The sequence below is a fragment of the Chionomys nivalis genome, chromosome 25 (genome assembly GCF_950005125.1).
Source record: "Chionomys nivalis chromosome 25, mChiNiv1.1, whole genome shotgun sequence".
In the NCBI taxonomy this organism is placed as follows: domain Eukaryota; kingdom Metazoa; phylum Chordata; class Mammalia; order Rodentia; family Cricetidae; genus Chionomys; species Chionomys nivalis.
In genome coordinates this window covers 2,748,331-2,771,319 of record NC_080110.1, presented here as the reverse complement: position 1 = coordinate 2,771,319, position 22,989 = coordinate 2,748,331, and the positions used below count along the sequence as shown (strand labels likewise).

The window sequence follows — 22,989 nt, the reverse complement described above, 5'->3', positions numbered from 1 at the left end:
GAGCAACACACCTTCCCCTATGGAGAGCATAGTGTAGGAAGGCAGCAATTATATAAATCATTGTATAAATGGTGTATTTCAGCAGGTTATTAATACAGATTTTGCAGTGCTATGGATCAAACCCAGACCTCACATGCCAGGTGAGTGCTTTACCAGTGAGCTGCAGGGAGAAGCCGACCATGTCCTCAGCGTGTGTGTGTCCCTGGACTCCTAGGTATAAGCAGTGGTGTGGTGGCGGAGCCACAGCAGCCACAGACAGGAGGTGGCGGGTCAAAGGAACCAGCAGCAAGCGAGTAGTTCATTACCACACAGGGAGGGTTCAGACCACAAGCTTCACCCCACTAAGGACCATGAACCCTTGTGGCTTTTTGGTTGGTACAGAAATGTTTCAAAACTAACTGCAGAGGACAAAGCAGGCATGTGGAGTGGATCTCAAACCCCACAGCAGATTCTTCAAGCTGCCGGTTTCCTCAGGAACATGAGTGGGGTCTGTGGGATTGTTGGGAATAGTCGAAAGAGCCGTTTGTATTCATGCCCCACCCTGATTCCCCCGTTCCTCTCCCACCCTCCATCCTTCCCTCCCTGGGGTGGTTCTGGACATTCAGGAGTCTGGCTGGATAGGACCCTCCATGCTGCTACTAAACCCAGATCTACGAGGTCTGTCAGATCAGGCCAAACTTTTAGCTGTGTATAAGCAGAAAGCAGGATGAATTATTGGAGCTACTTCTAGAATGCTCAACTCATTTGTAATACTCTTCCAGAATGTTGGCATTTTTCCTCCTTCCTTTGTTTTCTTGAGACAGGGTTTCTTTGTGTAACAGTCCTAGCTGTTCTGAACTAACTTTTATAGACCAGGCTGACCTTGAACTCAGAGTTCCACCCGCCTCTGCCTCCCAAGTGTTGGGATTAAAGGTGTGCGTCACCATCGCCCAGCTATCCTTCTTACTTAACTTTGTCTTTGGAAAACAAGGTGTAGCATGTCTCCCTGTGCAGTTCTGTCCATTTTCTTTACTCTGGTCCATGACCTTGAGGATGACCTATGTATCCTATTTATTACCTGGTGACTGAGGTGACCTCAGGAAATTTGTGACTTTGGTGAAGGGTGTGGTCAAAGGGTTAAACCCCTCAGGTCATTCTTCCAAGTGCTGGCCCTTCCAAGACCACTGTAGAGCCTCTTCCACAACTACAAAAGACTGCAGGGTGCTCTTCTGCAGCTACAGATGATTCTAGAACACTCTTCTGCAGCAACAAATGACTCTAGAACACTCTTCTGCAGCTACAGAGCACTCTAGAACACTCTTGTGCAGCTACAGAGGACTCTAGAACACTCTTGTGCAGCTACAGAGCACTCTAGAACACTCTTATGCATCTACAGAAGACTCTAGAACACTTATGCAGCTATAAAGGACTCGAGCACTCTTCTGCAGCTACAGAAGGTGCTAGAGCCCTATTCTACATCTATAGATCTTGCCAGGTTCTAGCCACCACCTCTTCCTCCATCACTTCAGACCTGGGGAAGTACCAACTTCCTCTGCCACCAGCCCTGTCTTCCCCTACTCTTTGTGGGAGTTCCATAATGTTCTCCACATCTTACTCAGTCCTCGATGACCTCTGACTGATATGAGCAGTAATCCAAACATCAGGAACTTGTGTGGGATTTTATATGACTCAAGTAACAAGAGACACATTACGTCTTCCGCAGGTGCATTCAACATAGAATGTTTTGTGGGAATTTTTAAAGTCTTTACAATGTCAACCAATACCCAGAGATAACACAGTTGTTTTTACAGAAAGCTTACCTGTACATCAGCCTTCCTCTTTCTCTGGCGTTCATCCTTCCCCATTCACCATTTTCAAAGGCATCCTTGGCTGCAGCCACTGCTTTGTCCACGTCCGCTAAAGAGGCGTAGGACACTCTGCAGATCGTCTATTTCAAGGCAAGCGAAAAATAGGTCTCTTAAGGGATCTATCGGTGTGGCTCTTGAAATTAATATCCTATTACTAGGAAAAGTAGAGTGTGACTTATCGCACAGGGGGCGGGCAGGGGAAATTGATGACAGAAAACCAATCCATGTGGGGCAAAGTTAGAACGGGGAAACTGAACCTGATCATGGTCCATCCTATGCCTCATCTTATTCCGGAAGAACCCATTCAGGACAGCTGTGCAGCTCTTCCTTAGGGAAGTGGGATTGCGTGCCCTGAGTTCTCAGAGTCTGAAGTATCCCCCTCACTCACGGAGCTCTGTACAGAGAGAGCTGCTGTGTGCAGGCACAACAGTCTAAATTCATCATAGTACTCAGTCTCCTTAAAACGAGGTTACTGTGGGTCACAGTAGCCAGTGTCAGAGCTGAAGGGGTAAGAAATGCAGGAAATGTATTTGAGGAGCTTGGGGGCAGAGCTAGAGTTGAGTGACCTCAGCCTGCCTGGTGACTAGCTTTGTGAGCTCAAAGCTCATGGCCGGTGGTCCCTGCGGCTGCCATTACTCACAGATCCATCTGTGGGGTTCACAGTGTCGTAAGTCTCCCCATCCTCGGCATCCACAAACTGCCCGTTTATGAAACACTGATATGGCATGTTCACGGTCATTTCATTGACCTCCTTGGAAACCTGAGAATAAAAAGAATGTGTTTCTGTGCTTATCAGCTTGATGCAGATGGTGATGAAGAAGCATTCCCAGGGTAGGAGAGACTGAATGGTGGTTAAGAGCACTTGTTCTTGCAGAGGACCCAGGCTGGGTTCCCAGCAAGTGCAAAGCTCACAAACTTTCTGTAACACAAGTTCCAGGGCATCTGGTTCTCTCTCCTCAACTCTAAGGGGGCCAAGGATACACATGGTCCACAGGCATACGTGCAGGCAAAACACGCATACACATAAACAAGTTTTAAAAAAAAGTTTAAAACCCTTAAAATGAGGGGTGGGGAATGGAAGAGAGAGAGGGAGAAGGAGGAAGAGACAGAAAGAAACATTCACTGATGTGGAAAAAAAGGCCAAGTCACAGGGATGTCACGGGACAGGGGCAGGCATGGTGAGATGTGCTCAGGTGGCAGTTCTGCCCTGGGCTTAGCTCAGATGTTCTTCATTACAGACAGAAGAAATTCCTCAAACACCCACAGACAGCGCCACGTAGCAGCAGACGCAACAGCGCCCCATTGCACCACTTCCATCCGTGGAAAGTTTTATCTGGGACCATCTCCAGTTCTCTTCCTTACGCTCTCTCTGTTGCACAAGAGCTACCGCATGGTTCTCTCGGCTGCCAGGTGGTGAGCAGAGACTGAAACCACTCTACTTGCTTCCGTCAAGCTCAGAATCCGAGTTATAAAAACAGTTGCTATCAGCCTGTGAGGAGATGGTGCAGTAGTTAAGAGCACTTGGTACTCTTGCAGAGAACCGTGTTCACTTCCAGGCAACCACACGAGGCAGCTCAGCTGCCTGTAACTTTAGCTCCAGCAGGTCTGACACATTCTTGTGGCCTCCATGGATACCTACATTCATGTACACACACACACACACAAAAAAACAAAAAAGCCAAATAGATACATATGCATACACATAATTAAAAACAGAAACAAAACAAGACAGTTATATAAAGCAATAGTTGAAAACCTGTGGTCGGGTTTATAGCAAATCCAGATAGAATTCATATAAAAAATAATAGCCCACATTGAGGAGTATATAACAGAGCTGTTTGGCAGTGGGGTTTTCCTATACTACTGGTATTAAGTTGGTATTAATGTGAACCAGACTGCTTTAAGTAAAAAATGCTTATTGAAAGAAAATAACTAAAAAAGTAGTAAGACAAACAAAGCAGGATGGTAAAGGCTTATACATCAAGGAAGACAGCAGAAGAGAAATAGACACCAGACTAGACAGACAGAAAGTGCAGTGACAAAAATAAAAATCTGAGCTGAGCATAGTTCCTCTTAGGAAGCAGAAGCAGGTGGATCTCTCTGATTTTGAGGCTAGCCTGGTTTACAGAGCAAGTTCTAGGATAGCCAGAGGTCATAGTGAGGTCCTGTCTTGGAAAAAAAGTTTGTTATGTGTCAAAGGATGTTGTTACCAAGAAATGGAAAAAACAAAACAACACACACACACACACACACAGAACCCATTCATAGGTCAAAAGAAAATATTCACAAATCCATATCTGATAAGAATTGAGTGTCCAGAATTGACAGAGGACTTTGACTCTAAAAAAATCAAGATAACCAATTTTTTAAATGGACAAATGATTTGAATAAGCATTTTCATAAAGAAAAATAAACAAATGTACAGCAAACACTTGAAAAGATGCTTAATGTCATTGTCCATTAGCGAGTGTAAAATCCAAACCATACTGGGGTGTTTTTCACACACCTGCCAAGAAAGCAGAGAGAGAGAGGCAAGCAATGGAGCGGAGAAGTGAGATCTCTCCATTACACTGATGGCGGGATTCCTAGATGATACGACTGCTGGTGGCGATTCCTCAAAAGATTAAACACAGACTTACAGTGTACCTGCACACAGTGGGATAGTATTGGCCACAAAGAGAGTTGAAGTGGTGATAACTGCTGCAGGGTGAACCTTGAGTGGGTGTCAGGTGAAAAAGAACAGATACAAAAGGCCACATGCTGCCCACATCTGTTTATATAAAATATTGACATTATGGCAAATCCATAGACCCAGAGAAGAGACTGTGGTTTCTGAGGGCCTGGATACAGAGCAGGTGAGCAGAGAAGCTTAAGATGGTCACCAATGGGTCCAGTTTTTCCATGTGGAGTGATAAAAATATTCTAAAATAGGATAGTAGTGTTGATGACGATTGCGAAATGTGTGAATGTTCTAAAAATCACTGAATGGCAAATTTATCTGGGTAAATTGTATGACACCCATATAGAATCTCAATGCAACTAGTCTTGAAGGCCACCAGTGTAAATGCAAACACACATGCTCTCTGTAGCAGTGGATGGAAGTGTTTGGAGTTGAGCATCAACGAGACACTTACGTAACCCACCACGAGCTCCACCTCTTGGTCCTCTCCTCTCAGTCTCCGCACGACCTTCTGGACGAAATCCTCGAACTTGGTGGCCATGTAGACATCTTCGTTCTGCAGTTGAAGGCCACCACACTTCTGTCTGATCTCTTCCACCAGCCTTAAAGTGAGAGCCAGCTCACGTTAGAGTCTCACGGCCTGTCTGCTAGCATTGGTCGAGAGATTTGGGAATGAGTCCTGTTTGCATCGTACAAGGTTGTCCACGTGGCAGCTACAGAAGATGCTAAGATGTGGGGCATCCTGGAGAGACACACTTTCTGCTCTCACAGAGGACCTGGGTGCAGTGCCTGTCACCCTCACAACCACCTGTAACTCAGTCCCTTCCGGCCACTGTGGGCTGCTTGCATGTGATGCATGTAAGACAGGCATGCACACACGCACACACAGAGACAGTTCTGTTGCTTTTTAAGTTTACCCGCAGCTATAAACAAGCAAGTGAAGGGAAAGATGTTTTAGCTACAGTGGATAGTTAGGAGCACAGAAGTCTGAACCTTTCAAATGAACTCAGAAAATGAGAAGTGAAAAAAATGGGCAACTTTCTAGTTGGAAAGATCGTGGGACCTGAATGCAATAGAGAATATTTTCTGTAGTCTATCTATAAGAGTAATTTGTTTGTCTTACATGTTTAACTTAAGTACTAGATAGCAGCCCTAGAAGACCAATACCATTCACAAGTCCTTTTCGGCACTAGATAGCACCCCTAGAAGACCAGTGTCATTCACAAGTCCTTTTCAGTCCCTTCTGCTTCTCCATGTAACCGCTGCTGTCCGTCAGTTTCTTAAGTGGGAAAGGTCCACCAGGTCCAGTGCGGAAAGCCTGCTAATTAGAGTCCTCTAGTAATTTATTCTCTGAAGAAGCTGATGTACCTTGTAAATTATTAATAACAATAGAGCTAGCAAGATAAAGCGGACAAAGGCTCTTAACAATCAACCAAGAGTTTGACCCCAAAACCCCAAATGGTAGAAGGCAAGAACGGACTCCCACAGGTTTGCTCCAACTTCCTCATGGTGTGTGGTTGCCCAGGCATACCAACACAAATACATACATGATTTTTATAACGATAATAATGATCAAGTTAACTCAGACTAAGAGAAAATGAGTGATTCCTGCAGGCGTCTTATCAGCTGTAGATAACAATAACTACAGTACAGCCTTGGAGTCCTTACCAAGCTAATCAAGTTTTCTCGGAACTTGTGGATTATTGCTAAGAAATTATAGTCTAGAGGCCCAAACCTCTTGACTTTGATGATATCGCATGCTCTTGAAATGAATACTTTTGGTTACTCTGTGAATAAGAGGGAGGTGTCGGGAGTGGAGAGGGTGGGAAACGATCATATTGGGACACGGGCAGGTAAGTTGTAAGAATTAGTGTTCCGGGGCTGCCGTGAGACTCAGCAGTGAAGGGCACATCCTCCTGCAGAGGACCTGAGTTTGGTTTCCGCACCATTTGAACAGTTTATAACTGCCTATAACTCCAGCTTCAGGGCACCAACGCCTTCTTCGGGGCTCTCTGGGTACCTGCACACACTGACACTGGCATTCTCTCTCTCTCTCTCTCTCTCTCTCTCTCTCTCTCTCTCTCTCTCTCTCTCGTACACATGCACATAAACAAAAAACAATATATTTTTTAAAATAGCAAACAATTCGAATCATTAAAGAAATGTGAAAACAGTCTGGTTAGCAACCAATAAATAAACAGACCTGTGAGTGTGACCATGGAAACAACAACAAAAACCACAAAGAAGAGGGAAGTACGATAGACACGTTCCCAGGGAAATGTGTGTGTGCGCGCATGCGTGCATACTCAGAGGTAGTGCCTTTACCTCACAACATCCATTGAGCTGGCTCCAGATTTAAAGAAGTCTGTGGAGTCTTCAATCACAGGGACGTTGCTTAGAATCCGAGCCCAGATAACCTGCACAGAAAGGGCCACTTTCATGAAGAAGGACCGTGTGGAATCCCAGGGCAGAGACCTCTTTGCCCTTTACATGAAGATGCAACATGGAGGCATTGTTCGTTCCAGATGGCCAGTAAACAGGACGGGAGCATTCCACTCCACCAGTGTCCTCCCGTGAAACACGATGTGCAATTATATGTGATGTTTTATTCTCGTTAGCATCAAATGACCTCCAGCCTGGGTTTCTGAATGGTTCTACCTTTGTCCTTCATGTCCCAGGAGAAAAAGTCACACTTCTACTGCGCTAAGGATAATTACACCAGCTACAAACAGGTAAGGGTCGATTATGGACAACACACGTTCACCTTGATGGTCTCTGCCACCTTCATCTCCTCGGCTGTGAGTTCTACCGCTGAGGTCTCACCCGACGAGAAGTACTGGGAGGCAGGGATCATCTTCCCATCCTCAAACTGCAGATTTCTCACCACCAGCTACGAGACAGCAGGAGAAGGAGCTGAGGATCCGGACCATCTGAGAAGAGGCTGTTGGGAGGAGGAGTCTAATGTGTTAGATGGATGTGGAGACCGGCTTGTTTGGATAATACAAACATATGGTTGAATTACTTCCCTGTGTCTGAGAGGACTCGAATGACATCTTAATGGTGGCAGGAAAAAAGGAAAGAGTCAATTCTAGGGCCAGATGCATCTCAACATGGATGAACGCTGCACCCTACGGAAAACTCGCATTGCAGTTACAGATGCCTGGACCAAAGCCTCCTACAGGATGCTAGATGCCCCCGAGGACTCTCCACCGCTGCCAGCATGCAGTCACTGTGGTGCACTGTGGACACATGTGCCGGAATCTTATGAAGGTGAATGCTGTTGTGCCTGCTCTGCTGTTGTGGAAGTAGAGGCTTAGTGAAACTCATTGTCTGGTGTCACCCAGGTAGTAAATAGCTTCTACCAGTGACCAGGTGGTGCCGCACGTCTTTAATCCTGGCATTCAGGAACCAGGGGCAGGTGAATCTCTGTGAATCGGAGGCCAGCCCGGTCTACAGAGCTAGTTCTAGGACAGCCAGGGCCACACAAAGAAATCCTGTCTTGAAAGACAAAAGCAAAACAAAACAAAAACCCAACAAACAAATCAAAAAGACCCAGCAGCAGCTGGCACTAAAACGTTGTAACATAACAATTTGTTTATCCTTAATGGTAATTAAGATTATTTATCCTTAAACAGGGACAGATCTGTAAACTACCCAGAGATAGCCACATGGGTGGGACTGGCCTGGGGAGGGGACAGAAGTGGACAATGGCAGAGGCCACTTGAGTTTCACTCAATCTCTGGCAGGGGAAGACAAATATGGATCTCTCCTTGCTTTATAAACAGGGAAATGGAGAAACAGCAGGGGAAACCATCCTTCCCAAGCCATCAGGTGGAAGAACAGAGGTCCCCATCTCCCTCTTCTGACTCAGTTCCCAGGTCTCACTGTGAGGGTCCATGGGGTCTTCCTGAGGAACCTTGTCCTTGGGCATGTAAAGCCTCTCATCTCGGGAGGCAGGGCGCACACCGTGACCCTCCCCCCTCCCAATGAAATCCAGAGGAGCTATCCCCTGCGAGCTGCGGTTATAGAAGACAGAAAAAGTGACTTTATACACTCACTGCTTTTCCATCGTTACCAAAAAGAACAAGTCCATTTTTGGTAACAAGGCCAGGCTTCTCGGATCCTCTAATGTTTAATGGCTCTCCAGCAGGCACGGAGCTAGTCAATAACGACGAACCATAGAAGGTCACTATCTGAGAAAGACATCAAGCCCTGTGAACTCGGGAGGTAAAGCCACTGCCGGGTGTGGTGTGTGTGTGTGTGCACATGTTTGTGCAATCGTCACCCCGTGTGCAAACACTGAAGTTCAGATTTGTGTAGTAACGTTGAGACACGGTTTTGCCATGTGTGTTTATTTGGTGAGACTGAACCAAGCATCGGTAGAAAGGGGACAAATGAGAATCTCTGCAAATGTGTGATCAAAGTCTCAGAGACGCCTGGAGAGAGGTTCGGGGGTCAAGAGTGCCTTTTAGCACCCTTCCAGTGCAGGGTGATGAGGGTTTAGCCGTGCAGGCTGTTCTGGGGATCAGTTCAAGAAAGCAAAACTAGAAAAGGATGGTGGCCAAGGGCAAAGGACACTTATTTTTTTTTTTAAATTATCATTTTATAAATTCTGTTATGTATTAAGCTATAATGATTAATATGTATTGAGTATTTCCTGCATATCAGGAAATGGACATGTATTAACTCATTTAACCTTCATCACAGGGCGAGGCTGGGGTTTAAATGCCAGTAGTACACACAAGGGGGAGAGAGAGAGAGAGAGAGCGAGCTTGTATGGGGGAAATGTATCCCGTGAACACATACCTGTCCATTTATCTCTGCCCAGGCTCCAGGGACCTTATCATGACCTCGAATCCAGTTATGCAAAACTTCAGCAGGCTGGTCCCAAGAAATCTAGGTGGGCACAAATAAAGACTGTAAGGGCTAGCTAAGCTTTCTTTCCATCAGGGACAGGTATGGGGGATACGCAGGGCCAGCTGGCTTGGAGGCCAGGAAATGGTATACTGGGCATTTCTCAAAGGCAGAGGGCTGTGACCTGGCTGTGCATTGTTGACGTAGGTACCTTGGCATTTTCCTTCCTCTGGATCCCTTCATATGTCGCCCCCTCTTCCGGCTGGGGAACGCGAGGAGCTTTTCCATCAGCTATGAGTTGCACGGCTTCTACCTAAAGCCAAGAGCATCGCTGGTGTTACAGCCCTGTGATCCACAAAGGCATGGAAGTCTGTGTCCAACAGACTGACTGCATAGAACTGCTCAGAAGTCAGCCGGGCTGTGATGACAGCTGCCATCCATGGCACACACGGCTACTGTTACCCCTTAGAGACATCGCAGGTATCCTGACAGGTGTGTACCATGTTCCTGGTTTGCAGATGGGGAAGCTGTGGAGTTTCAGGAAGAGCCAGACAACTAACTCTAGGTCCAGCCACATTTGGCTAAGGATAGTTATGAATGCCACCAAACAGGACTCCATAAGTAAACTAGCTTAAAGCACCAAAAGTTTTGGTTTCTTTTTTTTTTTTTGTGTGTGTGTGTGTGTCTGTGTGTGTGTGTTTGTTTTTGAGAAAGGTTTTTCTGTGTGGTTCTGTAACCAGGCTGGCCTTGATCTCAGAGATCCTCCTGCCTCGGTCTCCCCGGTGCTGGCATTAAAGGCGTGTGTCACCTTATCCGACTGATTTCTTTTTTCTTTTTTGATAATACAACTGCACATCTTCTGAGTGTGAACTTTGTAGAGCACAGTGTTATTTTACATCAGCGAAAGGTTCAATATGCCTGGAAGGATTTACACCTAAGCCTGCCCACTCCCAAGATCAAGCCTGCACTCAAGCAGGGACTCTTGTTGGGGCTGGAGGTGGAGCTCAGGGGCAAAGCTCATGCTTAGCATCTGCAAGGCCTCAAGTTCAACCCAGAAAGACAGGAGGGCGAGGGCAGGAATGGGCTGTTGTGTTGTCATGGTGATGCTAGCTACCGTTACTTCACTTTGGGGTGTGTCTACATTCTCTTTCCTGACACTTCACTGGGACGTCCTGGTGTGCCTGCATGCTGTTTGGATTATCATATTCTGTTTTGAGCGCCTGCCGTGCATGCGCTAGGTTCTTTACACGAATGATGTCGTTTGACTTCGAGAATACTCCTCTAAGCCAGTGTTTCCCACAATCTACATAGGAAGGAACCAAGGCCAGAGAGGCTGAGGAGCTGGCTGGCTGTTCAAAGCATCATGTGTAAGTGGTAGAACAGGAATTGCAGATGGGTCTCTGTAACACCAAGGACCCTCTGAATTGATCACTAAGTGACATAAGCAAAGGTCTCAATTTTCCCTCACGTCAGTGGTGACTTAATAGAACCTGGCTGTTTTCTCTACCAAATTCTTGTTGGTGTGGAGGGGAGGACAACCAAATGGCATAGAAATGACTTGCTGAATCTCTGGATATTTTTATGGACAAAATATTTTACTTCATGGGAAGTATGTATGCTCGGAGTTTTCTCCCCCACTCTGAACACATCTGAATGAATAGATTAATCATCATATTTCACTCTGTTATGTAGACTAAGTAAAAATACCTTTACAGGAAATCTGTTACTCAGGTAAAAAAACTGAAAGATTCTTTATACTTCCTTATAATCAGCCATCATCTACAGGGTTGACGATTCAGGTTTTTAACAAAAAGGATGAGACACTTTGTCTGTTGTCCTGTCTGTCCCCTTTTCTTTCCTGTCAGCATCACAGAGTGAGTTTTAAGCTCACACTGACACTACAGGCGTGAGCCACCGAGGGTCACAAGCGTGGGCCTGCACGCCCGGCTGAGAGCTTTCCTACGTCGGTGTTGGTGGTGATATTATACTGACCATGGCCTTGATTCCCTCGGGGAAAAGGAACCGGTTATAAAGGGCATCCACTGTGTCATTGGGTTTGACGTCGCATGCTCTCTGAAGAAGGATAGGTCCTGTATCTAAACCATCATCTGCCCAGAAAACAGAAAACCCAGCTTGCTTATCTCCCGAGATCAGAGTCCTGCGGAAAGAAGAGGTTTCAACTTAAAATGGTGGTTGCTTGTGTCAAGAATTCGTCACGTTAAAGGAAAGGGGAATTGCAATGGAAAAAACAGGTAGTGAGTGAGTGACCCCTAGAAGTTGATAACAGAGCTCACAGCAGGCAACACCCCACGGTCGCTGTCCATGCATCCGCATTGTGTATTGCAGTAAGAGCTGGTACAGTAGGCGACCCCCAACAGTTGCTGTCCATGCATCCGCAATGTGTATTGCAGTAAGAGCTGGTACAGCAGGCGACCCCCCACGGTCGCTGGCCATGCATTCGCATTACGTCTTGCAGTAAGGGCTGGGTGGTGCCTCTTAAAAAGCGTCAGAATCTGGCCTTACTGCCACCCCCTGACAGTTTTCCTCTTCTTTAGGACTGAGTAATTTTCATCCCTGCATGTCCTTTCTACGTCCTGTTTGGTCATGTGTTAGAACAGAGTGGAGACTACAACAGAGGGCACACAGCACAGCGTGCAAAGGAAAACCGGTGGTTGATTTAGGCTGCGTCATAGAGTAAAATGTCACTCAAGGTTAGAATTAGCTCTAGGCAGACTGCATAAGCTGTAGTAAAAGTCAGTTGGTAAAATCAACTGTTCATACTGCATGCTGTATACAGCCTAGACCGAGAGAAATACTGAGATCAACAGTGGCTTATAATGCAAACAATACACGGGATATGTGGGAAATGACTATACACCGATATCAGAGCATAGGCACACACAGAGAAGTTGTAAAATGTCTGTTCGGCAGTGTCCTAAATCATCTTTTTAGATTTATTCTAATTTTTATGCATATATCTCTGATTGCATGCCATGTCTGTGCAGATGACCACAGAGGCCAGAAGAGGACATCAGATCCCCTGGGATTAAAGCTACAGGCTGCTGAGAGCTACCTGATGTGGGTACCAGAACCAAACTCTGGACATCTGTAACAGCAGCAAGTGTTCTTAACTTCTGAGCTGTCTCCCCAGCCTCAGCCTTCTCCCTGAATCATCTGTATTTCTCTAGTGATCAATCAATCAAGCAACCGCTAAATGTTTTCAGAAATATTGAGAATTAGCGTTACACTGCCAGGCGCCTTGAAAATACTCATATGTTTTGACCTGATGATTCTGCACAATAGAAATAATTCGAAATGAAAAAGAAAAGATTCAAATGCAAAGGTATCTACTACTATTATTTATAAGACCAAAAGAAAATGAATTCCTGGCATCAACTTTTAAACAACAAGTATTTTCTTTTTTTTTTTTCAGCCATTTAATCCACACGTAGATGTTTTTATATACTCGATAGCTGATGCCAAGCTTATCAGGAAGGTGGCAGATAGGAGAATGAAGGCGGACATGGCGGGGAGACCCAGTTCAGCCTCGGCTTGGGGTGCCATTGTGTTAGGAGCTTAGGGAATGCCAGGAGCTCGAAACAGACATGAGGATGTTGGATCATCTCTTTGAGGAACTTTAAGTCAAAGGAAGGGGATGGATGATAAAGAAGGCAGATTAAAGTGGCTCACATCTTCCTAAATGTACTTGAGATCCTTTGCGTAAAAAGGAAAAAAATTCCCAAGAGCATCACACACTGTGAAGACCATTAAAGTAGATGTCAAAAGAAGTGCAAAGAAGTCCTGCTGTAAGCCAGCATGATCAAACTTATCTCATTCATCTGACCACAGAAGCATAGTGACCTGGTTACAGCCAGAATTAATAGCCAGAGGCCATCCTTGGGAAATCCGGTCCCACATCATGTAGTGTTTCCAGACCTCAGAGGAGTTCACATAATTCAAGTCATCTATTAGGACACTACAGGCACACTAGGTGTGTGTGTGGGGGGGGGGGGCGCACACATGCTATATGCACATGTTTCTGTCGATGTGTGCATATGGAGTACATACACATGCAAAGGCCGGAGAGTGAGGCCAGCTATCTTTCACTCTATGTATTGATCTGGGTCTCTCCCAGAACCTTGAGCCCATTGATTCAGCCAGGCTGACAACTGAATGAGCTCCAGAGAGCTGGGATTACAGAGCTTCCACGCCTGCCTTTATGTGGGTACGAGGGCTCTGAACTCGGGTCCTGGTCCATGCACAGTACCACTGTGGGATAACGCTCTAGGACACTACAAAGACTGTAGCAATAAGATGCTGATTGGCCAGTAGCCAGGAGGAAGTATAGGTGGGGCGACCAGAGAGAAGAATTCTGGGAAGAGGAAAGGCTAAGTTGTAATCAAGCAGTCAGATGCAGAGGAAGCAAGATGAGAATGCCTCGCTGAGAAAAGATACCAAGTCACACGGCTGAACATGGGTTAATTTAAGTCGTAAGAAGTAGTTAGTAATAAGCTTGAACAATAGGCCAAACAGTTTATAATTAATATAAGCCTGTGTGTGTTTATTTGGGACTGAATGACTGCAGGACAGGTGGGATAGAAACCTCTGTCTACACAGCGCTCTGCCGACTAAGCCATCTCTCCAGCCCCAAGCACACCCAGTGTCTGCATCATGTAGGAAATAACAGCCTGTGGGAACAGCCACCGTTCCTGCTATTCCAAGTCTCACCAGTTGATGGCAGAAGCGCCCCTGTGCCTGGGAAGGAGGGAAGGGTGGTAGATGATGGAGCCGTGCTTTGGGCAGTCAATGACATCCATGGGGATGAACTGTGTGCAGAAGGGGAGCACGTTGAGCTCGGCGCCCACTGACTGGTAGGCTTCCGCCACCTCCTTGATGGTTTTACCCTTGACTCTCCATCTAGGGAACTTGAACACAGGGGTCCCATCTTTCTCTGCAGCCAATGCTGAGCACAAAATAAATAAATAAAAATAAATTTAGAAAAAAGAGTGTACTTTTTCTTTTTTTTTTTTTTTTTTTTTAACAGGTCATGGAGGGGAACTTGGCCTGTGACTAGAGTTGGATGTCGTTTGTATCAGGTTCATCCGTCTTTCTAGAAGGCCGTGCATCTACGTGTTGGCGTATATCTATGTGTTAAAAGCATAATGAGTTCAGAGGCTGGTGAGTAGATCATATTTTCAGATACTGACTTTCATTACATTTTTATTCATTCATTCGGTGTGTGTATATGTTTTATGTGTGTGTGTGTATACCTGTATATGTATGTCAGCCCTCTATATATCCATCCTAGGTCATTTCCAGGACCCACGGCAGGAGGGTTTGCCAGTGTTCTTCTGTTTCCTGTCCCTTCTTTGTCCAGTTATCACAGTCCTCACGGCTGAGATGAGGTCTCTGGGATGAAACCCCATCTCTGAAGCCGTGTTAGGTCCTGACGGTGTCTTGCATAGCACTTTATGCACCTTCCCTCACGAGTTCTCACCGTAGCCATGTAAGGCACGGACTACTGAATTGGAGGTTGGTAAGCTCGCTGATCTGCACAGGCTTGCACGGCTGGTAAGTGGCAGGATCCGTGCCAGTCACCTAACAGGACGTCCACTGCTAAGCATGCGGTACCATCTCAAGGCCACATTGTATGTAAGTCAGGTTGGCTTCATCTCCTTTTTCTGAGTTACATCACGAGTCCAGATGGTCATGGCCAATGGACCAAGGTCACCGGGTACCAAGGGAATGCCCCTTTCCCAGATCTATTTTGAAACGAGTCTGATCATCCTATTGTTAATTCCAAAAATCCATCAACATAGCAGGGACTGCTAGTTGTCTGCCCTCATCCTTTGCCAGTGGAATCCCCTGGTGTGAGGGCCAGACTTGCCACCTTGACACGGTTGAGAGTCCCCTGGGAGGAGAGTCTCAACAAGAGACTGGGTCAGGCTGGTCTGTGGGCTGGTCTATTAGGGTCCTTGGTTGAACGTGCCGCTCCCTAGGCAGGGGTTCTTGAGTTGTGTGAGGGTGAGGAAAGCAAGCTGAGCACTAGCAGGAGTGCATTCACTCACTACTCTCTGCTCACATCACAGCGAGTGGATGTGACGGGCTGGGGCATCAAACTTGGTGTGAGTGCTGGGGATCAGAACTTAGGTCCTCAAGCTTGTGCGGGAAGCTTTTTACTGATGGAACCATCTTCCCGGCTCCCTCTTTTCCCTGTTTGCTTGCGGGAACACTGACTTGTTTGGGGCTGAGGCGGCTACCTGGGACCATGGCTATGAAAGCCTTGTCTTGATAATGTCACAACAATAGCATAAGTCACATGCAACAAAAGCAGCTCTGATCACCCACCAGCCCTGAGAGTGTTGGACCCAGTGTTCCCAGGTGTACTCACCTAGAGGGTCAGCCTTCCCATCCTTGTCTGGAACCGTGAACACCCCCACTACTCGGTGGCCCTCTCTCTGGAGGTGGCTGTAGACTTCCTTTCCGAAGAGGCTCTGGCCAATAAGCGCCAACTTCAGCTTGTTTTTGAAATAGACCTATGAAAGAATGTAGTAATGGCGGCAGCTGACGTCGTGGACAGAAAACACTGGATGACAGATCGCGGAAAATGTTGTAAGATGACTCAAGGGCCAGAAGTTCCAAGACCTCCAACACAAAACAATTAGTCTGGTTGCTATGGTCACTGGAGGGTTGATAGTACAAGACCAGCCTGGGCTACTTAGTGACTTACAATTTTGCTGGCCAATTGGGGTAATGATGGTCCCGAAAACTAGACTCTAACAAAAACCACCATTTCAGACACGAGAAACCTTCTGTCAAGTTGTTGCTCAGGGGAGTCCAAAAAACTCCCAAAACAACACTGTTACTGTTGCCCTTGATTGCCTCTCAGAAGCTGAAGGCCAGACCTTATTGCTGAAAATACCATGTACTTCAGACATAGGATTCAGAAAAATCAAGCTGGATTTGGCTGCAATGCCTCTTGATACAGGATACCTTTGTGTATGCTGTGAATATGTGTTGTTTTTATTGGCTGATGAATAAAGCTACTTCGGCCTATGACAGGGCAGAATATAGCCAGGTGGTGGGAAAGACAAACCGAATACAAGGAGAAAGAAGGTAGAGTCAAGACTAGCAGCCAGGAGGATTAAGATGCCAGAACATTACCGGTAAGTCACAGGGCACATGGAGATACACAGATTGTTAGAAATGTGTTCATTTAAACATGTAGAGCTAGCCAGTAAGAAGCTTAAGCCATTGGCTAAACAGTTTGTAATTAATATTAATCCTCAGAGTGGTTATTTGGGAACTGGTAGGTGGGAGAGAAACCTCCAGGTACAGCCTCTTCCCTGAGGACTAACTTTCCTAGAAAGCGCATTGCCAGCCGCCTCAGGAGAAAATCAACAATAGCCGTGATATTTGCATATCACAACAATCATTAGGTCAGGATATCCCGAAAGGTGCCATGGTGGTGCTCACATCTTGGTGCAACCAACAGCTTGATTGGGCTTAAGGACTTAAGACCCTCTAAATAGGGAATTTATGGCTGGTAATATAAACCTAGCCAACTCCCCATGGCTAGTGAAGTGGTCGACCTTAGAAGACCCTACAGCACTGCCTCTTTACTAAACTAGTCTGAGTCCCAACTGCATCCTAAATATTCATCCTTGTATCCACTTTTTTTTTTTTTTTTTTTTTTTTTTTTTTTTTTTTTTTTGGTTTTTTCGAGACAGGGTTTCTCTGTGGTTTTGGAGCCTGTCCTGGAACTAGCTCTTGTAGACCAGGCTGGTCTCGAACTCACAGAGATCTACCTGCCTCTGCCTCCCGAGTGCTGGGAAGGAGCTTTTTATTCATAGTGGATGGAGATAACTATAGAAAGCCACATGATTGGTTAAAATTCAGAACTGGCCATGGGATGCTTAGCCCCAACTATAATACAATGCCTGCACCTCAAATCCCAAGTGACCAGCCCTAAGCATGTATGCTAAATGGACTCAGAAAGTTTTCAAACACACACACACACACACACACACACGTATGGACTCAGAAGGTTTTATACACACATGTATGGACTCAGAAGATTTTACACACACACACACATCATGTATGTAACAATAATAGTTGAAGTGGCACATGGGAAGAGTTGGAGGGAGAGAAGGAGGGAGAGAAGGAGGAGGACCTGTGTTATAAACACAGATACTCATGTATGAAATGCTCAAAAATTTAATACTGAAAATGCTGGATATGGGGGCATGCATGTGTAATTTTAATGCTGAGGAAACAGAGACAGGGGGATCACTAGAGCTTGCTAGCCCACTAGTCCAGCTGAATAGGTAAGCTCCAGGTCATGAGAGACCCTGTCTCAAAAACAAGGTAGATGGGCGCTGGAGAGCTGACTTGGTCGTTCAGAGCACTTGCTGCTCCTCCAAGGGACCCATGTTCCATCCCCTGCTCCCGTGTTAGGTGGCTCAGGACCACCTGCAACTCCAGCTCCAGGAGATCCAGTCCTCTTCTGACCTCCGTGGGTACACACACACACACGACACACATGCATACATACACACAAAGGACACACACACACTTATTAAGAAATAAAACCAGCCAGGTGGTGGTGGCACACACCTTTAATCCTAGCACTTGGGAGGCAGAGGCAGGTGGATCTCTGTGAGTTTGAGGTCAGCCTGGTCTACTAAGTGAGTTCCTGGACAACCAGGACTGTTACACAGAGAAACCCTGTCTCAAAAAAAGAAAGAGAAAGAAAGGAAGGAAGGAAGAAAACCAAAGTAAAGATTACCCAAGGAACAAACCAGATTTGACCTCTGGCCAGCGCACACACACACACACACACACACACACACACACACACACACCAAGAAAAATTAAAAATGCTCCATAACTATTTGAACTCTGTATCCTATAATTAGGGCTGAAACAGAATCTTCCCGTTGGCCACCTTAAAAAAATTTCAACTTCGCCCCACTCAATTGTTAGTGCCAGATATTTTAAGGCACCTGAAACACTGCTTTCAAAATGCACAGAGGGGCCAGGCCGTAGCTCTCTGGGGGAGCGCTTGTTCTCCATGTGCAAGACCCTTGGCCCGACAACCAACATTACCAACCAAAGTGGGGTGGGTGTACTCAACCTCAAAGCACACAGAAGTCAAGAGGCCTCGTCCTTCAATGCAGTGTGCTTCTACATTCGACTCGACTGTCATCTGGCTAGCTGGAGTTCATTTCCGATCAGCCAAGAAAGTCTCTAAAGCAACCATGTCGCTGAAACTGTTGCATTCACTGAATGCTTTCTGAGCGTGGCGGCTGATTCCGCACCCCATCCCTCTCTCTGATGCTGTGAACGACCGACCGCACAGCCTTGAACCTGAAGTTTGCGGTTCACTACAGAGCCACTCCCCCCTCCCCCGAGCCCAAGGTGAGTTTTTGACGCCAGGAAACGCTCAGACTCCAGGACTGTAAGTCTCTTGTGGATTCGCAGGATTCCAGAAGACCGGACTTAAGATACTTCTTGCTTTCATGTCTCTGAGTACATTCTGAGTGCTGACTTGACTGTGTTGGCAAAATCCACCATAAAGATGCTCTCATTTAATCCCAGCACTCGGGAGGCAGAGGCAGGCGGATCTCTGTGAGTTCGAGACCAGCCTGGTCTACAGAGCTAGTTCCAGGACAGGCTCCAAAATCACAGAGAAACCCTGTCTCAAAAAACCAAAAAAAAAAAAAAAAAAAAAAAAGATGCTCTCATTTGTTCTCAGTTTCCCTTTCGAACCCCCCACCCCGTACTACAAGATACATAGAAAGAGAGTGGTCCCCGTTCTCGGTGACTTCATCAGTTGAGAAGGAAGACATCCAAGTAGACAGATCAGTGACTTGGCGCTAGGATAGGTGGGCACAGCGAGGTTCCAAAAGGAGACAACATCACCCTAAGGCAGTTCTTCACAGTGGGTAGGAGATAGCATACGGGTGCCTATGTGTTTGTCGTGTGTGCACGTGTGGAGGACAGATGTCAGTGTCCTCCTCAGTCACTCTCCATGTTCTTATCCGAGACATGATCCTTCACCAAGCCTGGAGCTGACTGAGTCAGCTAAGCTGGCAGCCAATTAGCTCTAGGGATCACCCCGTCTCTGCCTCCCCGTCTCTGCCTCCCCGTCTCTGCCTTCCCATCTCTGCCTTCCTGTGTCTGCCTTCCCGTCTCTGCCTCCCTGTGTCTTACACTACAGATACACACCACCACACACACTTTTTACACAAGTGTGGGGATTTAAACACAGCACTTTTACCTGAGGATCCATCTCCCTGTTTCTAAGGGAATTCTTTAGCTAAATCTCAGAGGTGTCATTTTGGGAGCGGGCCAAGAAAGTGGAGAGGGTTACGTGAGACCCCTGGGGAGTTCCGGCAGAAGGAAATGAAGAAAGGGTGCAGTGTCCAGAATGGGGAGCCATGGAATGCTGACAAACGGCAATCGAGACAGGAGCGGCAGAGAGCTTATCTATTCCAGTCATTTGTACCATATTATGAAGACAGTGGGAATCCCTGAGTGACTGTGCGCAGGAGGGTGATATGGATTCCTCCCCGGGTTAGCCCATCTCTGGGGCAGCTCTGTCGAGGCATGAGCTGGCTCCGAGGCGTGCCTCTCGTGCTTGAAAATGGAGCAGAGAGGGAAAATAACAGCTGCTTTTCAGTGTGCTCCCAGGATGCGTTTGGAGTGTGCAAAGGCTCTGGCTAGTGTGACAGGCTCTCACCCGAGCAAGAACAGCGTGTCATGCTTCAGATAGAGATGAAGCTACGCAAGAGCTACAGACATCAGCGACAAGCTTGTGCAACTCGGTTTCCTTATTGCATCATAACATAAAGAAGACATTCAAATCGATTGTCATTCTGATATTTTTCTCAGTGCTTGGGGGTCAAAGCTGAGTTGCTGTACATGGCAGGCCAGTGCCCCTAGCTACACCCCTCAGCCTCATCACTTTTTAAAATGCTTTTCAAAGGGTTGTTATTTTCGCATTATTAATGCTTAGCCTATAACTCGGGGGCACAGGGTGTGCTTTGCCCGTGGGAGGCTCCGGCTCCATCCCTAACACCATGAAAGCAAACAAAGACCTGATAGAGTGGAGGAAGCATGCTGTGGTGGAGATACCATTTAGCACTATACCAAATGGCTCAGAAAGAAGGCTCGCCTGGTAGGGACACTTGCTGCCAAGCCTGGAGACCAACAAGAGGGAAGGAAAGAACAACTCACTGACAATCGTCCTCTGACTTCTCCACGTGTGCTACGGCATGTCACCTCCCCAAGTAAAAACGTGATTTAAAAATTTTGCAAAAGGAACTGGCTTGCTTCCAAAGTGGTCGTACCATTTTGTATTCTTATTAGCTGCGTGTGTTCATTTTAAAATAATTCTTAGGGAGTGGAGCACAGTCCAAAGGACGTGATCTATATTATCTTTAGAGTAAAATGTCCCTAGTTCTTCACCATCTTTCTTTTGACCATGCAGAACTCTCCCTGATTCTAAGCTCTCTCTGTGGCCACCTTCCCACATGTACCCCTGGGGACAGTGGGCCCCTGGGACAGCCTGCTGCTTCCCCCAGCCATGTTTCTATTTCTGCTATCTGTCACCTGTCCTGTTAAGTTTTTATTACTGAAAACTTCTGTAACCTCACGTGGAAATCCTCATCCTTCGAAACTCCTTCCCTTCAGTTTTCCAACAGCTCACTGATAGGTGGTGACAACGGTCAGTGAGGTGACAGCCCCTTGTTGTCTGTGAGTGGTTGAAGAAGCTAAGGAAGTGTCCAAGGGCGGCCCAGCCGAGCAATGAAAAGCCCAGGGCAGACAGGTAACTGTGACTCTTCCCCGAAATCACTAGAGTTCATTCTAAGGAGCAAGATGAATTCTGAACGTTTGAGTTTATCTAGGCGACACAAAACTTTGAAATGAATGAAAGCCAGGGACAAATTCTTAGCACGATTCAAGATTCTGCCTTATACTTGTTTTACATATGACACTGTCAGAAAAACGAATGGGGAAAAATCCTTTATAATACAGCCGGGACGTACTGCTTACAAAAGAGATTATGTACACAGGATAGCCGCTTTCCTTGGCCTGAACAGCCGGAATCGTCTAGGCTCAGAAAGGCTCTTCTCCCAAGGCCCACCCAAGTGCTGAAGGCTGAGCCACTTGCAACGTGTCCGCTCTGGTTCTGTTTCTAGAAGCGCTGATGCAATCTCAAGCCTGAGGGCTGGGCCAGGGCCGGGAATTCTTACTCCACAGTTTAACAACGTTCCAGCGTGGCTACTCCAGCAGTGCTGGAAATCTGGCCGCTGCGACTCGGTGGGAAGCACCAGGCAGTCCCTGCTTGCAATGCTGAGCTTGCCTGAGTCACGGTCGCATCTGACAGACCATGCAAGGCCGGTGCCTAGTGCTCACTCTAATTCATCATCCCGATTTTATACCGTTCACATTGGGGCCAGGGAACCTCTTAGTTGAAATGCAAAACGGAAGAAAACAGATGCTAGCTCCTGTTCCTTTACCCATTGTCATTCCCCAGCTTGTCATCCAAGCCAGACCTGACACATTCAGTGACCTCGTCTGCAACTCATTTCCCGCAAGAGACAAAGGCTCACTTGACAATTCCCACCCGGATACCGCAGCAGTCTTCTCTGAAGTCGCCCAGTATGAAAAATGCTGCGGTCCCTTCTTGCAAGATCTGGCCATCACTGCCCACCCCAGCGTCTGCCGCGCTGACCCTACAGCCCCTGAGGTCTGGAAAGCAAGACCAGGACGTGGATGCTCGCTTTGGTTGGACTTACCTGACCGGTGGAGAAGTGCCGAAGTGCCTGGTTGCCCGGCCACAACATGATGAAGGGGAGCGCGCGATTGTCACGGGCTCTGGAGGCAGGCGCTGGGAGTGGGCACAGGGCTGCAGAATGCTCAATCCAAGCTCTGCTCACGGCCCCGCCTCTCAACTGGCAGGTCCCGCCCCTCAGCTGGCAGAGCTCCTGCTCCCGCCCCCCCCCCCACGTGACCCAGAGCAGTCTGGAAACGGGGCATCTCTTGGAAGCCTCTGTTCCATGGATAAACAAGGTGTTCACTAGAGGTGGGACTTTCAGATCTGTTGGAGTCAGCAAGAGAGATGCACCTTAAAATGATCCATCGGACACAACACCCTGCGAGGGTTACTCTTCTTTAACAACTTGGCACAAGGTAAAATGGCCTGGGAAAGGGATTGCCTAGATGGAATATTTCTTGGGTTAACTGAAGTGAGAAGATGCATCCTAATTGTGGGTGGCACCCTTTCATGGGCTTGGCCTTGCAGTAAGCATGCCTGTGTTCCCTCCCTCCCTCCCTCCCTCCCTCCCTCCCTCCCTCCTTTTCTCCCTTCCTTCTTTCTTCCCTCCCTTCCCCCCTCTTTCTCTGCCTCAGGTTTCTGCCCTTGCCTTCCAGACCATGATGGATAATAACCTAGACTCCCAAGTTAAATAAATCCTTTCTCCCCTAATTTTTTTCTGGTGGGGGGCAGGATTCCAGACAGGTTTCTCTCTGTAGCTGTACTGGAACTCGCTCTGTAGACCAGGCTGGCCTTGAACTCACAGACATCAGTGTGCCCCT

General features: G+C 47.0%; 1 protein-coding gene across 2 annotated transcripts in view; it reads right to left on the bottom strand.

Moving 5' to 3' along the window:
* Aldh1l2 (aldehyde dehydrogenase 1 family member L2) overlaps positions 1-22,315 on the bottom strand; it is a 40,203-nt gene extending 17,888 nt beyond the window's left edge. For both annotated transcript variants that reach the window (XM_057757522.1, XM_057757523.1), the window contains exons 1-12: positions 22,191-22,315; positions 15,773-15,917; positions 14,110-14,344; positions 11,374-11,539; positions 9,593-9,694; positions 9,334-9,423; positions 8,586-8,720; positions 7,292-7,417; positions 6,853-6,944; positions 4,982-5,129; positions 2,488-2,607; positions 1,800-1,927 (exon numbers count right to left, since the gene is read on the bottom strand). In XM_057757522.1, coding sequence (XP_057613505.1) covers positions 1,800-1,927; positions 2,488-2,607; positions 4,982-5,129; positions 6,853-6,944; positions 7,292-7,417; positions 8,586-8,720; positions 9,334-9,423; positions 9,593-9,694; positions 11,374-11,539; positions 14,110-14,344; positions 15,773-15,917; positions 22,191-22,238 — 1,535 coding nt within the window. In that variant the 5' untranslated portion in view covers positions 22,239-22,315. The remainder of the gene's footprint in view (positions 1-1,799; positions 1,928-2,487; positions 2,608-4,981; positions 5,130-6,852; positions 6,945-7,291; positions 7,418-8,585; positions 8,721-9,333; positions 9,424-9,592; positions 9,695-11,373; positions 11,540-14,109; positions 14,345-15,772; positions 15,918-22,190) is intronic.
* Between the last annotated feature and the right edge of the window lie 674 nt (positions 22,316-22,989).